This window comes from Seriola aureovittata, chromosome 14 (assembly GCF_021018895.1).
Source record: "Seriola aureovittata isolate HTS-2021-v1 ecotype China chromosome 14, ASM2101889v1, whole genome shotgun sequence".
Lineage (NCBI taxonomy): Eukaryota > Metazoa > Chordata > Actinopteri > Carangiformes > Carangidae > Seriola > Seriola aureovittata.
The window spans coordinates 18,889,777-18,912,337 of NC_079377.1; the positions used below are offsets into that span (position 1 = coordinate 18,889,777).

At 39.2% G+C, this 22,561-nt stretch overlaps 2 protein-coding genes across 8 annotated transcripts in view; one reads left to right on the forward strand and one right to left on the reverse strand.

The window, feature by feature from the left end:
* rtkn2 (rhotekin 2) lies at positions 1 to 7,792 on the reverse strand. The gene is given in 13 exon segments (XM_056394642.1): positions 1 to 755; positions 758 to 1,060; positions 1,430 to 1,537; positions 1,812 to 1,980; positions 2,606 to 2,737; positions 2,831 to 2,937; positions 3,506 to 3,600; positions 4,153 to 4,353; positions 4,772 to 4,889; positions 4,991 to 5,044; positions 5,251 to 5,309; positions 5,599 to 5,798; positions 7,578 to 7,792. Coding segments are annotated over 13 exon segments (2,076 nt in total). The 5' UTR covers positions 7,713 to 7,792; the 3' UTR covers positions 1 to 360.
* Positions 7,793 to 10,108: 2,316 nt separating this feature from the next.
* cep170aa (centrosomal protein 170Aa) overlaps positions 10,109 to 22,561 on the forward strand; it is a 40,743-nt gene continuing 28,290 nt past the window's right edge. For 6 of the 7 annotated variants that reach the window (XM_056394968.1, XM_056394972.1, XM_056394971.1 and 3 more), the window contains exons 1-3: positions 10,109 to 10,262; positions 19,670 to 19,729; positions 20,152 to 20,288. In XM_056394968.1, the coding sequence (XP_056250943.1) occupies positions 20,184 to 20,288 (105 nt within the window). In that variant the 5' untranslated portion in view covers positions 10,109 to 10,262; positions 19,670 to 19,729; positions 20,152 to 20,183. Of the gene's footprint in view, positions 10,263 to 19,669; positions 19,730 to 20,148; positions 20,289 to 22,561 lie in introns of all 7 variants that reach the window. The other variant, XM_056394969.1, reaches the window with a different exon arrangement.

Here is a 22,561-nt window from a genome sequence, read left to right on the forward strand (position 1 = left end):
CCAAGCTAGCTGTTTCTCCTTGTTTCCACTTGTTATGCTGAGCTAAGCTTGCCATTTCGTGGCTCCAGCTTCAAATTTGGCGTACAGATATGAGAATGGTATTAATCTACTCTTATAATTATTGGCAAGAAAACAGATAAACATAATTCCCAAAATGATAAACTGTTCCTTTTTAAAAGTTAAAGGGCAAACAGTCATGCCCAAAAAGTCACAGTATAACTATTGAGATGCAGTCATATACATTGTGATATCTGACTTTATCAACATTACCCAGCTCACTTGAAAAGTTTTAGAACAACAGTTAGTTGTTATACTTAGTATTAGTGGTAAATTAGGGCTAGTTGGTTAAATCCAGGTAGGTCACAAGGCTTTAAGGTTCATCCTCTCTCTGAAAGACTTCCTCAGTTTGCTCCTTGGTGCAGGAATGGGACCGTGACTGGGTCTGACAAAGTTGTGTTCAGCTGTGGTTTCAGGGGTCTCAGTGTGGTGGTTCTGGTACTCCAGCTGCGGGAGAGGGGGCTGAGGCTGACCTTGTGGTTGTATATCAAGAACGCCCAGTGGAGCATTTTTCCGACTGAGGGCTCCGGCTCCTCCGGTGTTGTTGCGCTGAAGCTGCTGGATGATCGCAGAAAACTTGGCATCCAGAGATGGTCTGCCAGTTTTGGACCTTGTTGCCGGGCGTGAAGCGCTAGTGCTGGAGTTCTCCTTCTCCTGGTATGAGAGAGGAAGAGGATGATGAAGCGAAGCAGGGGGGGGGGTGGTCTGGCAGGACGGGCGGGAGGAGCATAAGGCTCTCTGTCAGAAGGAGGGGGCGGGGCACGCCGCTTCTTGTTTTCAACGGGTGTAGAGCTGGTGTTGGGGCTTGAGCAAGGGGTGGAGGTTTTGCTCTGGGACAGAATACTCTTCTGCACCACCACTGAATGGGATCCATCAAACAGAGTGGACCAATTAGGTGCCTCCTTCTCCTCTTCATGACCAATTAGAAAGCAGCCATCTGTCTCCTCTATCTTGTTATGGATAATGTCAGTGATGCTCTCAAATTTGGTAGGTGAATTTATACCTGCAAAACAAACAAATTGAATAAATATTGAAATTAAATACATTTATTGAATGTCAGTTTTGTCTTTTTCCAAGCTTGATGTATTATGAAAATTAAATATCACAATGACACATGAGCACACATTCTAATTATCATGTAAAAGGATTTTATTTACATGCGTCACCACTGAAATTAAAACTATTATGCATGGTTAATGGAATATATTCATTTCAATGAGATGTTTTAAGTACTCAAATAATGTGTGCTATAAATGGATACATAAATAAAATGCAAATGAAAATCCTGCAAAACATTCCCCATCAAGCAAGCAGGGAATTATCAACCTCCATCTAACTCATTTTAGCCACTCGTCCCAATTACTCTACTCACTAAGGTCGTTGTAAACAGAGTCAGCCTGCTTGGTGAGGAAGAGTGATGGTTTCCGTGGTGATGTGACCTCGATCTTCATTAGCTGGTTGCAGCAGTGCAGCCACTGGCCTGGTTATAAACAAGGAGAGTCATGAGAGGCAAAAATAAAAGCTTGTACTATCTGTTCTTGCTAAGAGGAGTTTAGCTAAATATATGTGCACCCACTATTTTAGTTTCACACTGCACCTTCTCTTCATACAATCTCAAACTCATCCAAAACCTTTCATAGAAACATACTAACGTGTTCCAGCTTTGTACATTCGTGTGTTTATGTAACCTATAATTTTTTTTATATACACATACAAACGTTTTTTGCAGTATGTTTGGACAAAAACCCACTCACTCTGATCATAGAGATGCTGGTGGAGGGCGTCCAGCCAGTCCTCCAGTTCCTCCCTGGTGTCTGTGGTGAAGACAATGGTGTGAGATCCCTCTGGTGAAGGGTTGATGATGGACAGACTCCTGGATTTATGGCCTGCTGACTCCTTCTCCATCACACGGATCCGAGTGCCCTGTGGAGACGACAGAAAAACAAACTTACCATAAGATGAAAATGAGCTCCACAGTATACAAATGAGAGCTCTGAGAGATATTACACTAAAAAGTACATCGCTGATACTGCAGGAAAAAATTAATTCAGCAGCAAAATGCCAAAGATGCAAGCAAGTAATGAGTAATGTGGCATTTTGTGTTTTGGTTATTCTGCAAATGTTACGCAAAACTAAGTTTTAAATAAAAAATAATGGATTATGTTTTTATTTAATCCAAATTTCCATGAACCACACAATTTCAATTAGATATAATAAAGTTGTGATAATAATTACAATAACAGGGATAACAACAATATCTATTCCTGGTGTTATTAACATTTTTACTTTTCTGCCTTTACATTTATTTATCTAATAGAAGACAGAACTGTAGCCATAACTTTTTCCATTACTTTAATGTTTTGATAGTAGGTAACAAAGGGAAATATCTTATATATTTTTTTAAATGAACAATGAACCTTTTTGTAATCTCTACATTGCTACTGTGGTAAGGTATTTCAAAATTCCAGTAAATTCAATAGAACAACTGTGAGCAAGAAATACAAGTGAGTGTGGAATGTGAAGGTCTGAATTTTCACTACTCTCTCACCTTATTGACGGGTACATTGAGAGTGGGCTGCACTTTTGCGTCAATTTCTTCTGGGGTGAAGTAACAGGACAAAAAGCCAGCACTCAAGACACAGTAAAGACTGCAGCAGCGGTTCAATCCCTCCACACTTTGCTGGAAATCACCAGAAAGAAACAAAGAAACTAAAGTATATAACCTTGAAACGAGCGTCTGGGCTAATGCTAATGATAACAGCAGTCAACACACCTTCTGGCTCAGGTAGCCGGTCATCATGCTCTGTGTCATACAGGCAGGCTGGGCCACCAACCGGCAGCAGAGGTTGCCATAAAGTGGAAGCCAAGATGACCACTCGGCTGTGGGGTTCAAGAGCAACAGTGTAAATAAAACCCCAAAAATATAGAGATCTACATACATTAATCTTAATTATTACATGCTTTATGTTAAGATAAATTTAAAAATCATTAAGAATAATTTCAATATAAATAGAGAAGATACAGAAGTTGCTACCTTTTTTTCCCCATCATAAAAGGTGTAGTTTTAAATGTCAAATACCCAGGGCAGACATGAGGGAGCTTCCTGTTACATGAGCCTTTTACGATAACACTCATTTTTAATTCTGTGGACTTGACCACCAATGAACCGCAGTTCAAACTCATACCAAAGGTTTACCCCTGAACATAGAGCTGAATAACAAAAACGTGCCTGAGCACCAACTTTCTTATCCCTTTAATCACTCATGCATAGTAAGAAAAGTAATCCAAGCTAAACTTCAATCATCAGTTATTTTGTTTAATTTTAGCTTTCAATTTTAATGGTGTGAAAATATTGTATTATTGCCCTAGTACCGAATCAAATCAGGAGCTAAAAAGCATAATCCCTTTATATCCCTAGATATTAAATGTCTGTGCCTTTGTCTCTTACCGTTTTGGAGGACAATGAGGGAATGAGACTGGAAGCTGCCTTCAGCCTCGGGTAGACACAGAGTAGTGTAGGCCAGGAGGCTGTACTTGGCCCCACTGGTACAGGTAGATGCACACACAAACACATAGGTAGAGTAGCATTATTTCATGTATACTGCATTGACTTATTTTAATTTCTTGGCTTCTCAGGCTTAAGATTCATGCTCAACTCTAATTCTACCATTAAAATCATAAGATACATTGATGTACAAACCTCTAACCTTAATATGTGCACATGTAAATATGCAGTATTTTGCTGCCTCATTCAAAGGCTTAATGATCCCAATGTTTATCCTTCCACTGAATATTTGGTATGCATCACTTACAGATGTTTAGTTGAAAGTGTCAGACAGTCTCAGACACAAATAAAACACAATGGGATGCATTAAAAACATGCACTATTTTAAAATAAAATAGCTGTGTAATGAATGTTAAAGCTTTATTTCAGTCTTCTCACTCTGAGATTTGTTTACCACCCTGTTGCGCTAGTCTGCAGCTGCATCCTTTGTTCCAGTAACAAGCCATAATCGAGTTCATTCCCAACTGCAAAAACCTTAAATAGAGAGCAAAGAGTCTGTAAAGGGTTTTATGGGATAACACAATACATACGAGGGTATGGGGTTATACTGCAGGAAGGTGTCAGGGTCTGGAGTGTCCAGCAGAGGGCAGAGCTTCTTCCCAGCAGTTTTTCCAAAGGAGTTGCGAAGCTTCTTGGCCAGCTTCTTTGGCGTGTTTACCAAGGTGAGCTCTTCCTCCAGGGCACAGCTCCACAGCTCCACCTTCAGCTCAAACTCAGGAACTGCTTCTTTACTATGAGATGAAAGAAATTGCAATTACAGCATAGACATTAATATAAACCATTATATTAAAAACAACTAAAAACAAAACACTAAAAGATTCATAAACAGTACATTTCACTGCACAGAAATTTTGACTTAAAACATCACTAAAAATAATTACATTACATTTACTCATTTGGCAGATGCTTTTATCCAAAGCGACTTACAAGTGAGGGATGTGGGAGGGAATGTGTCAGGGAATGTGTCAAATACATATTCTGCTAGTTATGTTGCTAAATAAAGACAAATTTCCAGCAACATATTCTTAGTATAACGCCACAATACAGAATTTTTTCTTGCTACTGTGCAGCAGCACCAAAATGGGCCTTTAAGTGCAGCTTTTCTAAGTATACTACTCTCCGTATTTGATATGTACAAAATATACTTACAAGATGGTGAATCCCTCAAAGCAGACATCAGTGACTGATCTGTCCACCACCAACATCTCTGTGTCAAACACCTCGGAGCCAATCTGCATCAGACAGAACATCGCCACTCGACGAGAGCCTAATAAATACAAAGGGGGCACAAGACGTGCCGGTACAACAATTATACACACAATAACATGAGGCAAAGCATGAATGGTAGCAAAACCAGGACAAACTTACTCCCTTTGTTGTTAAAGTGGTCTGAATCCCTCCACATCAAAGGAATACGCAGCCCTACATCAGCAGAGAGGAGCAGAAAGGTCACAAAGCAACACTCTTAAGAGTTTATTTCCAAAATGCTCTATATCAGTTTTGTGGAATTAAATCAGCATAAAAACAATTAAAATCTGACTTAATTTTGAGCTATATACAATATTTTTGTATATATTTTTGAGTGTCCAGTGCTGAATGATTCTGGACAAAGTGGGAGGGACACTTACCAGACAGTGCAATTGTCCCATTACAGGGCACACGGTCATCTGAAACTGGATCTGAAAGTCTGAAACACAAATTTGAATTGACTATAATAATTAATCACAATGTGTATCAATATAACCACTTTACTGCAACAAAACAGAACTTAAATTTTAAAACCCTCTTCTAAAATCCTGCAGTCCTATCTTCATTTTTTCACTTTGTTCAACATAATTCTTCACTGAACTTGAGATTTATATTCCATATATGTTACAGTTTGATCTATATATTTTGCTAATTTGTACTGAAACTGAACACCAAAGACTGCAAGTGAAAACTCACAGCAATAATACAGCAAGCATCCGATTCCTTACCTGTTGACTGCTCCCATCATGTCCTGCTCCTCTTTTTTCTTCTGCAGCTGAGTGAAATAAGCCTTGATCCTGGCATTACAGGTCAGCAGGTTCTTGGAGGCATTAAGAACCTGTTCTCTCTTACTGCAGGCGAGCAGCAGCTTATAGGCCCCCTCTCGCATTCGCACCTCAAAGTCCAGCTTTTCTTGCAAGTTAGTGTTCTTCATGGTCATAACATACACAGGAGAAATTTCAAAATGACCAAATTAATCCATGTCAAAATACAGGCTGATGGCTTGCAATGATGTTTTGAATTGTGATAGTCTATCAAACAATATGCTATAGCAGAAGGAGATGAGATGGACATGATGAATTTTGCAAAACTGGAGTTGGAGTGAAGTTGCCCTTGAATGTTGTTTTTGGCTAAACAATAAAAATACCTTCTAGTGTTGAAGGTGTTACATCACTTTGGTGATCTAAAGTCAGCAAGTAATGCATATAAATTTCAGTTACACAAACACTTTTTAGACTTCCAGCATCTTCTTCCAGCCCTCACCTTGTATGCCTCTGTATCTGGAATGATGACGTAAGGTACAACCTTTCTGGCACAAACAAGCTAAAGCTTTCACAGTTCCTTGTGAATGACAGAAATATGACAACAGAATAGTACAGGTCTCTCAAGAAAAGTGATCTTCTCGTACCACTGGTAGCTAAAACCACACTCAATCTGACAATGATAGACTTATGTAGGGCTGCAACTAAAGGTTGTTTTCCTTATTAATTAATCTGAGGACTATCTTTTATCAATTTTTCATTCTGTCTAAAAAATGACAAGAAAATGAAAAATGTCCATCCATTGTTAGAGTGCAAGGTAACATTGCACCCTAACCCTGAGAAATTACTTAGAAATTAATCAATTATCAAAATAGTTGCCAACTATTTCTCTATCAATGTATTAACTAATTTTTGCAGTTGAATGTTTAGAGCTTTTAAACTAGTAGCAGTGAAGCCAAAGTCTTTTCATCACTCGAGAGCAACTTTTTGTAGTAGAGTGTGAGGTGAAATGATGCATGCAGGAAGGATCAAGGGGTTTTATATTGACTATAATGCCAATGTGATGAATGGGAGTAGAATCACATTAAGTACAAAAACCTATGTAGATCATAAGCAATTTTGAGGGCATAAAATGCAGAATGGAAATGTATGAGTGGCATACTGCAAAGAACATGTCAGCAGTTGTTGGAAAAATGTATTAGGGTTGGTCTAAACTAATAAATGAAGTGGCTTGAATGGAGTATGATGATGTCCGATATAATTTAGTTTGAAAACTAAAGCTAAATTAAAAATATCGCCTTTTCAATTTGGTATGGAAATTTGAATTGCTGTGGGTTATAAACTGTCCAGATGTACATGCACAGTTGTACTGGGTATTCAAAACATCATCATTCTCCATATTACCATCTAAAATATGCACCTGTAACTTCTTAGAAATCTGTCGTATGTACAACAAATTCATATCCTCTACTATCTGCAGAGTGTCATTCAGAAGACTTGGGCATCGTTTCATGCTTTTGGCCTGAAAGGACATTAGTTTGAGCGGTGTTAAAACAAAGGCAAAAGCATTATTTCGTTACATGCTTAGCAACACAATGCAAAGAGTACATGGATCTGGTTTCGGGGGAACTGAATAAAAGGGGCAACTCCCCTGTTGGACAACTGGTACAAACCAGCTTTATCCCAAGGAACTGAAAGCCAGTGTCTGTTGGTGTGTGTGAACTTTCGAGACAGACGTTAGAAAATTCAGTCGTTATCTACAAGTTTTTTTTTTGACACAGGCTACCGAAAAATCTGTTCGTTACTGAAGCTGTGTTAACTAAAAATCGAACCTGGCTTATTCAAGTTAGTATCGTTGTACTTTGGACGGCCCCCGGCGTCAACTTCGCTGTCACTATGGTTTACGTCAAAACACACAAGACCTCTCCGATTCTCTTTGCCCATACCTCTGTTTGCAGGAACAAGGTGCTCTGTCGTATTTTCTTCCGTTTAATCTCCATAGCCACCGCGGAACCGGCCGATAATAACGACCTGGAGCTCCCGTTTCGCTTGGAAGTTTGAATGTCCCGCGGATCGTCCATATTGTCAGTCAATTTGCTAGTAACAGCACAACCAGCACATTCCTGCTCCAACCTCTAACGGACGGAGCTGTTCGATTTGTGCGACCTTATCTACCGGAAGGAAATGTTGACCGGCAACCAACAGGTAAGACCATTTAAATGTACAGTACAGCTTCGCTATAAATTATCATGCTATTTGGGAAAATTAAACATATAAACATCACACCCATGATGTTTATATGTTTAATACTACTTCAAATTAACTTGATATTTTATGGAAACATCCAGCCTTTAACTACAATAAAAGTAGGCGCTGACTTAATAACTGACCTTGAAAAATAAACCTACTGTTTAAAATCACAAAATATTTTTTAAAAAGTACACAGGGTTAGATATACTGTTCAAAAATAAATGAGACAAACGCCCCGCCTTTTCAAGCGGCACGGCCCTATTTATAAACCGAGTGCTTTTACGCCAAAGAGGACGTAACGTCTTTACGTCACTGTGCCGGACAAAACAAGAGTGTAGCGTTTCGATTTTGAATTTTTTTTTCGCATGGTTATAAATTATCTTTTGCTTTAGGCAATTTGTTTTATTGGAAGTATACATTTAAAAAACACTCTTTTAAAATAATAACAAATTTAGTCTTCGTCGTTTTATTTTCTTTTTTGGTAGTTTGGAAAGGATTTCTCGTCCAGTCATCTATAACGTTAGATGCAAACAAAACATTTTGCCAGTAACCTCCAAATGAACAGATTAGGCCGTCTTTTCGGTCCGATTAGGTTTTCATAAGCGTTTATTTGCAATGACAGTGTTGTCATTAAGCGGTCTACAAATAAATATAGGCCTATAAATACTTTTAAGTGTTGGCCAACAAAACGAGCCGGTGATACTATTATGTTCTTGAATTTCAACATCCTCATTTAATTAGATCGTGTCTGTAGTTGTTGCAGGGCATACTCATTCATTTGAGCTGCGCACCATGCAGCAGGCACTGCCATCATTTTCAGTATAAAATATCATATTGCCAGCGGCTCAGCCCAGCTAATGGTACAGTAGCAAAAGACCCTGAAACGTGACCAGTGAGTCCAGGAAACCCGCCCACCCGGTTCTGTCTGACATGGACTTCTGGTAGAGTTGGAAGCATCCACGGTTGGAAGTGTAGACGCAGGCGCTGCTGAGGATGAACGATGTGAAGCTAGACTCACACACACACACTCAAACACAGGAAATGACGACATACGCTTTCAAAATTAAAAGCTGAATCAGATGAGCTGCATATGTAATTTGAGTCAGTCCTTGCATAATATCCGCCTCTGCCATCTGTAAAGAATTTTCTTTACATCCCCCTGCCTTAAACCGTGCATTTCAGTTGGCTATATTTCATCCTGTACAATTTACCATTACATTTGGAAGTACCTTGCAGCTGCAACTCATTTATGATAGCCCAAACAGTATGATTGTCTCAGTTGAAAACCCCATACATGCTGCAAAGGAAATTCTCATCATGACTTTCATATTTTCCTGATTTACAGCTACTCCAAATGTCCTTCCTTTTTTGCAAATCAAAAAAGTTATAAGCCAGACAAGGTAACATCAGTTACACGTGTATTTATTTCCAATCAATTTATGTGGGCAAAAATATCTGCACACACTTCTAGAAGCTTTATAAAAATTGTTTATATGAGCTCATGGCACACGAACATAGTCCACATAACAAAGCATACTTCTTATCAGACACTGATGTATATGTTATATGTTTTACACACATCAGGACAAGGTTTGCAACTCAAATATTAAATACATTTTACATTAATAATATAAAATCCTTTTAGGTGTGTTGGGACTCAGGGTGCAATAGCTCTTCAGCTAAAGTTTGTTTTTATTTGCAAATTTGAATATTTATATTATTAGCTAGCATATGTAAACAAGTACTGTTGGACCAAATGAATAGTTTTGTGTGATTTAATTACGAAATGCAGGAATCCTTTCACAGTGTCAAGGCCTGAATAAGATGACTTTCTACCTTTGTCTTGTAATCAGGGTATAATGTAGGAAAAATGTGATGGATACAGTACGTTGAGAAAAGAAGCTGACGTATTTTCTAATGCTCATACACTTAACTATTGGCTGCTTTGATCACCACAAGAGATGCACGTGTTTACTTGCTAATTCAGTTAAAGGCATGAAACATTAATTAAAAGGACAAGGGGGGGGGGGGGTTAAAGCTGTGTATGGGGCCCAGATTGTGCCACACAACTTCCTAGAAACGAAGCCTGTCACTTCAACCATGAGCTCTTCTGCATGATGTTTTCGCTCTGATTTTATTGTGAAAGTTGTGGCCGGTAGTCCTGGTTGTTATCCCCGCCGCTGTGACGCTTCTGTCAGGACGTGGGTCCGCTCGCCGCTCTCTTGCAGGGAGCAGCGTTACTGCTGAGCAACGGAAGGGGAGAAGGCCGACGCACAGAGCCAGACTGAACTGCTGCAACGGCAGGGCTGGGCTCCTCACACACACACACACACACATACACACACACCTTCAACAGCAACACACACCAGAAAGGGAAAAGGGTAAGTGAGGAGTGGACTTTTACTTTTATTTAGCAAACAGTAGAATATATAACCTAACAGTATGCTTCTAGCTAGGTAGTCGACCGTTAGACTCAGGTGAAGTTTACGCTAGAGAAAAAATAGAAAGAGTCGGTTTTCTGCTTTTCTGCTGCCCATCTATTGATGTCTGTGTGGGTGCTCATGTTGATACAAAATTCTCGGTAGATTTTGGAGCTTCTCCCATTAGAAACACAATACCTGGATTCAAATTGGTGTACAACCTTTAATAAACAAGCTCAACAAACACCCAGTCGTGCTTATAACGGCTAAACAGACTGGTCTGACTCTGGTCTGTTGGCTAACTGGATGGCTACTATTGTCAGCAGCAGCAGCAGCATGACCAGTCTGCCCTGCTCCGCCTTTGTAAAGCGACACAGCCTCGCCACTTTGCTGTCTCTGTTGGAAAAAAAAAACGGCCACATTTGCCCTCTATGCTATTATTATTTGTTATTGACCTGTTTTTTTTAGTTGCATCCTCCTGTAACCACACGGAGGCTACAGAGACAGGATGCACATCAACGAAGGACGATCACATTGAGCGCTTTGTGTTTAACTTGTCTCATTAGAAACATAGCAGCGTCGGGGTGCCCTTTGTGTCTCTTTATATTTCCTGAAGGGTAGAATATATGAGTAGGTATTTGACTGTAATGTAGCTGCAGAGTGTTTCCCGATGTCAGACCCCCTCCTCTCTCTCCTGTGTGGAGGCTTTGTTTTCGTGGGGGCAGATGTAGCTGGCCTACATGCATCCGCTCTCTTTGTGTTGAGTTAGAGTTTTGCTGTCATCATCACATAAGATATAAAACTTTGGGAAATAGCAAGCGATTAGCAAACGGTATGGTCTAAATGCATTATGGTATCTTTAATACTGTCTCATTGTGCACTGACAAACATCTTTAAGATGCCTTATTTGCATGGATCTTACAAACAAATCTATGCAAGATGTAATAATTATTGCTTACTTATCAGATGACAGACTGTTATGATTTCAGTTCAAATGCTTGAAGCAGACTCATGACAGGTACAAGTTACTCAACTGTTCAAAACATTTGAAACGGAGACATCTATTCTTAGCAGCAGCCTGATTGTATTTATTCGTCCTGATCATTTCCCTTAATTGCATCTAAGGGAGTCAAGGGTACCAATGAAGACTACTTGCATTCCTGGTCTGTGTTTGAAACACAGTTGGCTGTTCATTTACAGGACTGATATGTTCTTGGACAGCTTCAGAACTATATGCTGCACATCAGTCAGTCTTGTTAGTCTCCTCCTCCCTCAGCTGTAAGAATTCAAATTTTTTGGGTTTGAGCCATAGAATGTGCAGATAATACCCTCCAGTCCAGTTTTGCTCCTTTTTTTTCCTCCTTTCTCTCTTTCACCCTGCCTTTTTCCATCTCCTTCGTGTCCTCTCTGCAAATGTGGCTGCCGGCAGGCTGGTTGGCTCTACAGGCGGTTGCATTTTTAAAAACTGTGTCAGTGTCACAGGACGGTTTCACCGCAGCAATGTCCTAGCTAGACTAAAGCCCAGCCTGCCCCCATACCTGTCCATTAACATTTTTAAAGTGCTGATGATAACATAGGAAACCATGTGAATAAATAGAAATAGTGCACTCTATTTTTATATTTGTTGAAGTCGTATTGTGTTGTTCTGTTTTTCTTGTGGAAAACTCTAAACCTTAACATCATATAAATTCCTACAGTCACCAAGCTGACTATTGTTAGCTGCTATTTGTTAACACTCGATGTGCACTGTCATAAGTTTACTATTAATACTGAACAGACACAATAAATTTAAAGCTGGCTATTTCACCTCTGCAACTTGGTATCTCATATCTGATACCACTTGGTGTCTGGTTCAGTATCATAATTCTTATGATAACTTGGTGTCCAATGAGTAGTGTGTATATGTAGTAGAGTAATGGTTTGCTTCAAAAATATGACCCTATTTTCTATTCTAGTGTATAGTTGGGAATGAGGACTTTGTTGTCCGGCCTGCCCACGGCTATTGTGTATAGTAGGAAGTTTAGGAAGTGAGTTCATTTTACTTCAGTGGCCGGGGAGTTTTATTTGTAACCGAAAACAACCTAATATTCTAATCTATCCTATTCCATTCAAGATGTTTTTGTGTTTAAGAGTATTGTACCAGAGAGTCTATGGTTAAAAATAGCAGTGAATCTGAATCTGATTACTTCTGTAATCTGTATAAAGGGTTATGTGAGTCAGATAGCTTTGCCTGGTGAAGCTCCTACTTGTGTCACAGAGAGAAACAAGGAAGGTGAATAGAAAAGTCTGTGGTAAAAAAAAAAAAAAATGGGTAGAGACATCACAGCAGAGCAGAAAACAGAAAAAAACATAATCATCAAGGGCGTGTTTGGCTTTTTCTGACTTCTCTAAATGAAAAATAAAACAGAATGACCTTCACATCTGTTTTGGGGTGTAACACACTCCCTTATGACTTTCCAGTATTTTGTGCATCTTTCCACTGCAGATATTGATCTTGTATTTGGGCAGTTTCCATTCCTATCTCTCCCTCTGCCAGGCTCCCCCCTGATTGTCCTGTTATGCTAACATTGATGTTTTTTTCCTCCTAAGTGCCAGTGTGGATTTCAGAGTGAGGGTGTTCACTATTTTTGTCTGCTGCTGAGGCTATTGCTGTGGGCAGCATTACTGTTGGTGCCATAATCAACGTGGCAGGGTTGGCCAAATACTAATGTTCCTGTTAAAGGGCCACGGGTCAGTCATTATGTGCTCAGCAGGAGTCACAAAAGCCCATGGGACCATACTACAGTGATTTATTTATTATATATATTATTGCCGATTTATGTTCTGTAGATTGACAAATACTATACTCAACTAATCGTTTTAATTCTAGTCTAATATCTTATTGTTCCAACATTTTGATGTTTACTTTAAGTTTGCACATCAGTTTACTTCATTAATTCTTCTGCTGCCATTCCCCATTGAGAAAATTGCCTCCAGGAATGAGTGTATCTCAGTATATTATCTGAAAAATGTACACCACGCTCACATGCTTTGGAGAATTAATCACATACGCAGGAAAAGACTATGCTGCAGGGCATGTGCTTCATTAACTCTCTTGGATTATTAATTATCTATTTTTTATTATCTCTTTATCTTTGCGAGAGCTCGTTCAGAGTGCTGGTTTTCTCCCCCTTATACTCCATAGGAATAATAACTTCACTTTCTCAGATAGTGCTGCAGGGAAGACTGTGTTTTTGTTTTGTTTTTTTACCACAATGCTTTACAGCCCTCAACATCCATGAAGTGTATATTTCTATATGTAAGTCTGTAGGTCATGTGGATCATAGGGGTCACAGAGCATGTGCTGGGTTTATGTCTTAAGGCCAGGGGAGGGCTGGGTTGTGTATGGTGATAACAATGAAGCAAGCTGGACGGATGCTGGCTAAATGGAGGTGTTTGCTTGTTTGTTCCTCTCGCCAACTGCTCATGTGATGCATGTGGCCGCTTTTCAGCACCATATGGTCTTTTCTGCTGCATGGGGATTTTCTTTTTTTTCACCCTTATATTGCATGTACTGTATGAGCCATATTAACACACATAAAGCCATACATGCACACTTAAGTTTCTGCAGACTATACTGACACCATAATGATTGAACATCTCCCTGTATGGTGCTATATTTTTGTCATAAAGAGATTAATGTTGGTGCATAGTCTTTATCTGGCTGCATAAATTATAAACTGTTCAAAATGTCTCATTCAATAGCATGAATTATTTTTTTTCTCTGTTACATTTTTTCAATTTATATTCAAAATTTACGTTTGATCTTATTCCAATTGCAGGAGCCAGATTTACAAAAGCAGAGTGGGAAAAGCATGACCCACTTTAGTCAAATGTAAAGACATCTTTCTTTCTCATTTGATACATATTATTGTGCTACTGTTGTTGGATATGTACATGTCATTGAACGTGAGAGAAAATGGCTAATGATCCAGCTGATCTCATTGACTGTATGTGTCAAAATGTTTTCCATCCTTACTTGTCTTCACCTGTCCAAGCATTGTTTGGAAGCTGGATGAGCATCCTTGGCTGGGATACACACTGTAAAACTACAGCCTCAGGTCTCATAATGAGCCTCTATGATGGCAAACTCAAAAGCACAGACATACTTATAAAGGATGTCAGCAACTGTATTTTGAGGTTTTCTCTGACAAATTACTATGTTGAATTCAGGTTGGAGTGATCTGACAAAGAAAAGGTTTAGACAAGTTTCTTCGAAGTCAAAGGAGGTCCCTTCATCAGAATATATTGAGTGAGCTTTTTTGGTCTTTGATGGCTATTTTTCATTTATGAGGAGAGGTAAAGTAGGCCAACTTGATTCAAATGTCAAATGGAATCAAACACTTACAGACTGATATCCCTGGAGCAGCCGTAGTGTGCTCCTTTGTGCACTCTTAATTTTAGACCAAGAACTTTTCGTATATACTGCCCTGTAGAAATATATATTTACTTGTCAGAGGTTTAGCCTTGACACATATTACATATAAAGTACTGTAAGTTATATGCAAGTGTGACACTGGCATCACACATGCATACAGAATCAGTTTCTAGATGATAAGACTTTAAAGTTTACAACATAATAAAGTTCACTGCCCAAAAAGCAACAAAGTATAGCTCATATAACTGACAAAATATTGATTCCCCTTGTTATCATAGAAAAAGGCCATTCTCTCCTTTTGCCTGAAGTTTAGAGAGGAACAATAGATTGTATACCTCCTCTACTGAACACTTTCATGTCTGTAAATCTGCAGTAGATTCAACCATTGGGGACTAGACAAGCCTTTGTCTGTCTGTCCGTCCGTTTGTCTCGTCTGTCCAGAGGTTGTTTGGCTATCTCATCTCGAATCTGTTGCCTGGTTTGTTCTTTACCCCCCTCAGGGTCTGTAGGCTTCCCTGGTCCCAAAGCATCTCTATGGTTGCAAGACCAATTCTCCCTCTCTTGTCTATTACTTATTGACTTCGATTTGAAAGTCCTAACTGACCTTGCATCGGCTGCTGCTTTTCTGTTTGTCCTTCGATGCACTTTCCCGTTATTGGTTTTACTTATACCTCCAAGGTGTTGTCTAGCACGTACCCTCTTTGTTATCTCTTTCCATTGTTGCAAAGCCACAATATTGATTACAATATGCATGTCAGAACCTGAATTTCACACCTTACATTAAGTGTTAATCTAAAGAGTCATGTTATTTACATTCTGGCAACATCTTTGCTATTAAGCTGCCTTTCCTTTTTTCTCTGTCTGTTCAGCCAAGGGCACTATCACCATTCAAGCTACTGTAACTGCTGTGAGTGCTATTTATATGAGAACAGTCAACCTTTGCTGCTCTTGTAAACATAAAGTGCATCACCTCCTGTCTGCCAGAGGATTTCTCCTGTGATCCAACCAGACATGACAGTTCAGAACAGTTCATGCTTAGAATCTTTAAATTGAATGACCGTTGTGCTATATATGTAGCAAAATATGATATTTGACAGTGTCATTCTTTTCTCACTTCTGTTTCCCATAAAAGTACAGCACATAGGGAGTGCCAAACGTGTTTTTTACAACACGAGTTCTGTAGAGTGAGCATCCTCTGTTGCTGTGGTAAGTTTTAATGTAACTGCACTGAGATTAAGCTCCATTTTTACGATGAAGGAGCACAGCCACACCCTTACAAGGGCTAAGTTTGGCTCTCATCATAAGACCATGCGGAAATGTGTGACGAAAGTATGAGTAGTCTTTCTGTGCCTGTCTGTCTTTTCCTTTCTCCTACTGTCCTTCTCACACATGTTTGCTTAGCATGTGGATGTTTGTGTAAATGTGTGTGTGGAGGCTACACACAGCAGCTGTCAGTGTGTGTGTGATGTGGTCTGAGTCAGCTATCGGGGGTTGTGATGGTTATGTGACGGTCTGGGAGGTTAAAGAGAAAAAAGCAGATGAGTAGTGCTGATGGTTACCCAGCTGTTGCATCATCCTGGGACACTCAGTGGAACCAGATGCTACGTGGAGAGCAGCAGCCATGTGTTGCAGTGAAGAAACATATGAGGTGATGACGATTAAGGAGCCGGTGCTCACTGACGCAACTTCCGGTATCCCATCAGCTTGTGCTTGTGATTGGCTGGTTCAGAGTGGAGGGAAGAGATTTGAATTGTTGAAAAGACGGAGGACGGAAACAAACGGAAACATAGCTGTAAAAGCAATTAGTCACAGCTGATAAATCGAATCATCCAGGACCGCTTTGTAACCCCCTACTTATTTTTAATTTCTGAACATCCTATTATTGTATCATGAAAAGTAATAACAATGCTTATACTCATTTGATTCAAATCTGTCCATTGTTAGAGTTTAAGATAATTTTCCTCATGACGATGTGATTCAGTTCCTTTGAGTTGTGAATTAGCATCCGCACTGTAGATAACACATGTTTTTTCAGGCATCTCAGACAGTCAACAAATCAACATAAGCACTAAAGATGAGTGTCCACCACAGGAAGTACTGTGCATGCTTCCTGTCCTTGCCATCTCCTCCACACAAAGAATTCACAGTCAGCTTGGAATAATCCTGCCCTTTCACTCCTCAATTCTGTGTGTGTGTGAGTGTGTGGGAGATAGTATAAGTGTTGGTTTGGGAGTTTGGGAATTCCTGCCAAAACCATGAGGTCACTATTCCTCCTTATTAGCCCCAGTAAGAAAGCTGGTGAATGGGTAGCATGAGGATTAGAGAGAAACGGGACTGTTAACAGTTTGTTTTTGTCAGTACTGAAACGCTGAAAATGTCCATTACCGATATTTTAACTCTCTTCCTGCTTTACATTTCAGATGATAACTTTTAGTGTTTACTGCTGTAGGTCTGTCACTGATGTGAAAATTAGCAAAAAATGATGAATCATAGTGAGTCAGAGCAAAATGGGTGGAATGATTGGTTCCCCTAAAATTACAAAAAAAAAGGTCTTATTTCCCTGAACACTTATTTATTGTAATTACTTTTGCGAATAATGATGCTTGTTGTCACTGTTTGTTAATCTGCAGATTATTTTATCAAATAATTGTTTTTAATAGAGCTGCAACAATTAGTCAGTTATGTGAGAATGTGAGAATTAGATGCTTTGCTTTATCAAATACAGTAGTAAATTGACTACTAGTTTTTCACTGTTGAACAAACAAGCCATCTGAAGACATAATCTTAGACTCTGGGAAATTACAACAGGCATTTTCAAATATTTTATATCCCAAACAATTAATTGAATAATTAATAGTCGCAACCCTAGTCTTTTATTTAAAATGTCAAACAGCGGGGAAAAATGTTGATTGAAATTTCTTGCAACCCAAGGTTTCAAATAGCCTGGTATTTCTGACCAACTCTTCAAAAACAAAATCTTTTTTTTTTTGTCCTTTTTCATCAACAAAGTTAAGTGAGAAAATGTGTTTTTTGTAATTTGGGTGAACTGAGTGTTTAACGTTAGGTCTGTAAGGAGCACATGTAAAGCAGACAGTATTTCCTTCTCAGCTGTCTCTCCTTAGTCTGGGCCACCACTGCATTCCTCCAGCTGTGCCATCTCTTTTATGTGTGATAGCAAGAAGTTTTTTTAATGGCACCACACAGGCTGGTATGTATCTTATTCAGGCTCCTCGACCACATTCTCGTTAACCTGGCAGTCTGCAGTGAGTTTGATGCTTTGGTTACAGTGGGGAGGGGCAACCACACATAATTATAGTGTAATGGCAGTGCCTTTCTTTGTAGGCTTTCTCTGATAATGTATGCATAGTGTGTTTTTCCAGTGTTGCATCCAAACACAGTACCTGATCTATATTCATAATATCTGACACGTAATGTGGTCATTTAACTGCAGTGTTGCCATGGTTGGTAAATAGTGTTATGAATGGTGACATAGCAGAGGACATACATCTTATATGTATGAGGTTGTAATTTGGCTAGTGATGATATGTTTGGATTTATTTAAGTAAATCAAATCTTGCATCTTTGGTCCGTCTTTCCTTGAATTTAGTTATTACACTAATGTCAGGATGAGTTATTTTGGTGAAAGACACAGAAATGTATTATGGTGAAAGTTTGAAAAGTTTGAAAGATTTAATTTGGTTAAGGTTAGCATGAGTTTAATGTTATTGTTAGTGTAATGGGTAATGGGTAATAGATTCAACTAAATGGTAATTTCATTTTTGTTTTATTGATTATTTCTCATGAGAATAAGAAATACATAAGTCTGGACCATTCTAGACGGAACCAGTCTTACCAATGACCTGTCGCAGGTCTTTCTTTTACTCTTCATCCATATATTTCATCATGCTCTTCAAAAATGACAAAAAAAATATTTTAAAAAATACTTATCTGTGACTGCAGATTACATATATCACAGTACTTCACAACTGTCTCAAAGTTTAATACATCATATAAAATCGCTACTGGCATGAAACGCTCATCCCTCTGACATCAGAGTTTGTACAGTTACGTTCCCAACAGCGTCAGGAACCGTCAGAGGTGTGCAGTTGATTAAAATTTTACCCAGGGGATTATTGAGTTGGTATACGAAGTACTTATGAGGTCAAGTGAGCAAGAGCTTAGCTCAATAATCTTTAATTCCTTCTCTGATGAGCTTTTCTTGGCACTTTCTACATACGACAGAGCTCCTGTTATTTTAGTGACATTTGAAATTACCATGAAAAGCTTCCCTTTAAAGCCTCTGTTTAACTTTGGAATGAATAATTATGAGAATATCCCACCAATCCGACCAATCACTCAACAAGCCATTAAACAAAACTCCTAACATGCTATGTAGTCAGTCAGTAAGGAAACAGCCATACAGATAACATGCTGAATGTTGCTCTTCTAGGCCGGGGCAGTTAGTAAGTCAGAGTGGCTGGCTTTGACCTCCTTTCCAGCTCATCTGAAGGAGAGCCAGGGGAGGAGGGAGACAGGAGGGAACATAAATGTCCTGCTGGTGAGGCCAGCCAACATTCCTACATCACTTCCTCCTCTAACATCTGGCAATGATCAGGGCAGGCAGAGAGAGAGAAAGGATGTGTCTAACTGGCTGGCTTAGTGTTCATTTCCAGGCGTAGACAGTGAGGCATCACATTGCAAGACCGCCCACTCAATCTCATTCCCCCTACCAGCAAAACAAAATGAAGCAAGATGGAGTGGGTTGAGTCAGTGTATCTCCAGCAATGTTTACACTTTGCCTAATATTCTGCCGTCGTATTTCATCTTTTCATATGTTCTTTCATACATCGCTATTAATTTTATTATGTTGAAAATGATGTGTTCTTCTGCTGTTGTGTGAGAAATGAAAAAGACAAAAACTAAACTCTCCCTCTTTCTTCTCTTCTCTCAGGATGGCCTAGCTGTGTTGTGCTGTCAGTGGTCTATCAGCAGTGAGCTACCTGGACCAGAGGTGTGTAGTACAACTCACTAAAATAAATTCATTCACAACTTTATAGAATTGAAAGCAAGTGTCCCTGCTGTTGTTTGCTTACTGTCTTCAAAACTTTTTTCCATAATTCCCGAATTTATCAACTATCTCCGAATTTTACTAGAACTACTTATTTTTAAAGGTGATGCACTAAGGTTCATTTAGATTATGAGATTCAGGATCTTTGTCAGAACTGTTTCACTAGGTGTTTGAAGAATGGCTGCCGTATGGATGTTCATATCATGACATGAGGACAGAATAACATTTAAATTGAGATTGCATGTAAATATTTCAAGCTGTGGCAGCAGTTTTACAGCTGTGAGATCTACTGCAGCTAAATGACAACTCTGTTCATTGAATTACAGATTAGTTAAACATAGATGTATTTGCGTTTGTCCCAGCAGGTGTGTACCAGAGGCAGTAGCGCGGTGCAGAGATGAGTGTGACCTCTTGGTTCCTGGTGAGCAGCGGGGGCACTCGCCACCGACTCCCCCGGGAAATGATCTTTGTCGGCCGGGATGACTGCGAGCTCATGCTACAGGTGACAACACGTCACACACCCATTTCTCCGCTAACACTGCAGCTTCAATGAAGCAGAACAGATGAGATGTGTCTTAGTGAGTTAAACATAAATAAGTTTTAACATAATATGAGAACTGGTGACACACATAGTCTGACTTCCATTTGTACCTCTCAGTCACCTTAATAGGCTGCTGACCTCACACCGATCTGTGTCAAGCTGAGTCTGACTCAGGACAATACATATGAGCTGCAGTAGCAGAGCATGTTTATATGCCTGTGTGTGTGCGTGTGTGTGTGTGCGTGTGTGTGTGTGTGTGTGTGTTTGTGTCTCTTAGTGCACTGAAGTGGTGTCTTTGCAGCTGTGCATACATCCAGGGACCACGAGTATGCTCATGTGTACCTCTGGTCACCGCACTATTAATAGAAAGTGGGGCAGATACCTCTAGAGTTAGATCTTATCTGGGCTGAGTCGGTTGTAGTGGGTGGAGGGTGCATCCATGGCTGCAGCACCCTCTGTTATGACATTACATGCTGAGAGAAGTTGTTACTGGGACCAGTGCCTGTCTAACAGTCTGACCATCAAGAAGTCATTCAGGACTCTCACTGATATTTATTCATTTTTACTGTGTTGGTGGAAATTACTCTCACTTTCACATTAGGATTACTGTTTTATGAAATTTCTGAGGCTTTATATTATATTATCACATTAAACTAAATTTCTTTTTATGTTCCTTCCTTCTATACATCACTTAATAAGTTCTTTTGTAATGTAATTATTATTGGTGAGAATAAATCATGCTCCATGCTTTCTTAATACTATTTAGTTCCATTGGTGGCGTCGCTCCTAACAGTGTCAAATCGTAGAAATCTAATCCAGTAATGGGATTTATGGGTTGAAGAGGAAAGCATAACAGTAGAATAAAAGCATGTAAAATGCATTTCATTTGTGAATGAAAAGTAGTTCATGACCGATTAAAGTTCCACTTTTTTAAATCCAAGTTCACAGTATCATTACCCTGTTTTTCTCAAAACTTTCATTTTCACTTGAGAAGTTCACTTTATTCACTGACATGGCTTCTCTGCCTCATTACCAACATCCTGCATGATCACTTTAAACTCTTCAGTTGTGAGAGAGAGTGTAAAAATAGTCAGTGTGGTATTGCCTACCTTTATTATTTCACAGACATCCCAGATATTACATGTCATTGGATCTATTGTTTCTGATACTAGTGTCAGAAACACAAAGGAGTCTGCCATTGAACAGAAGTCGGTTTAATTGGTGAGCGCCACTCAAAAAATATATATATTGACATACTGCCCCACTGATGTAAATTAGGGGCCAACATATTTTTTGGGTCAAATACATACAAAACATTTTCTTGTGATATTATTTTTTTTTTAGAGTCTCCATTTTCATCCAATTTTATCAATTGAGACAGAAAAAAATCTGTTAAGATAATAGAGTTTGTTGTTGTTTGTTTCTGAAGTGTTTATGTCACACAGTCTAAATGGAGATGACACAAGCCTTACTTGAAGTTTCAAAGCACATTCAAACACAACTTTTTTGCACCCTAGCAGTGTCACGAGGATATGTTCTACACATAAAAATGCATACAGTAAAAATGATCCTATCACAAAATCTCTCACTTTTTTTTTGAAAACGTTTTTGAGAATTCCTCAGGTTCTTGTTGTGGAGAGATTGTTCTGTTTGAAAGGTCAAGAATTCATCTCAAACGTACCACTTCATTTATGAAGACATGTCACAGTTATAGACTGCAGCACTATGTCTAAGTTTGACCATGTTGCCCTTTCAGTCTTGTGTTTGCTGTTTTTTTTTTTTTTACTAGTTTCACAGCTGGCCTCTCAAACTTCCAGAGAGCAGTAATAAGGGTAATTTACTAAAGCATGTGGAGTTGTTAAAGATCTGTTTTACTTTTCAATCACTTTCCTACAATATGTCTCTGATGACCTGAGGGTCTACTGCTCCTGCATGTGAATGTGTGTGTGTCTGTGTGTGTTTTAGTATTCCTATCCTTGTGAGGTCTTTGGAACTATAGAAAAATGAGGGGAATCTTCCAAATCGAGGACATTTTTTGACTTAGTGTGTGTGTGTGTGTGTGTGTGTGTGTGTGTGTGTGTGTGTGTGTGTGTATAAGACTTTGTGTAGCTGCTTACAGTTGTCCTCCATGTGACTGCCTTAACAAGGCAAGTCCTCATCACATGGCTGAACGTTAAGTGCTGCTCGTGTCATGCACCAAATAAAACACACTCACTCGCGGACAAATATAAAAA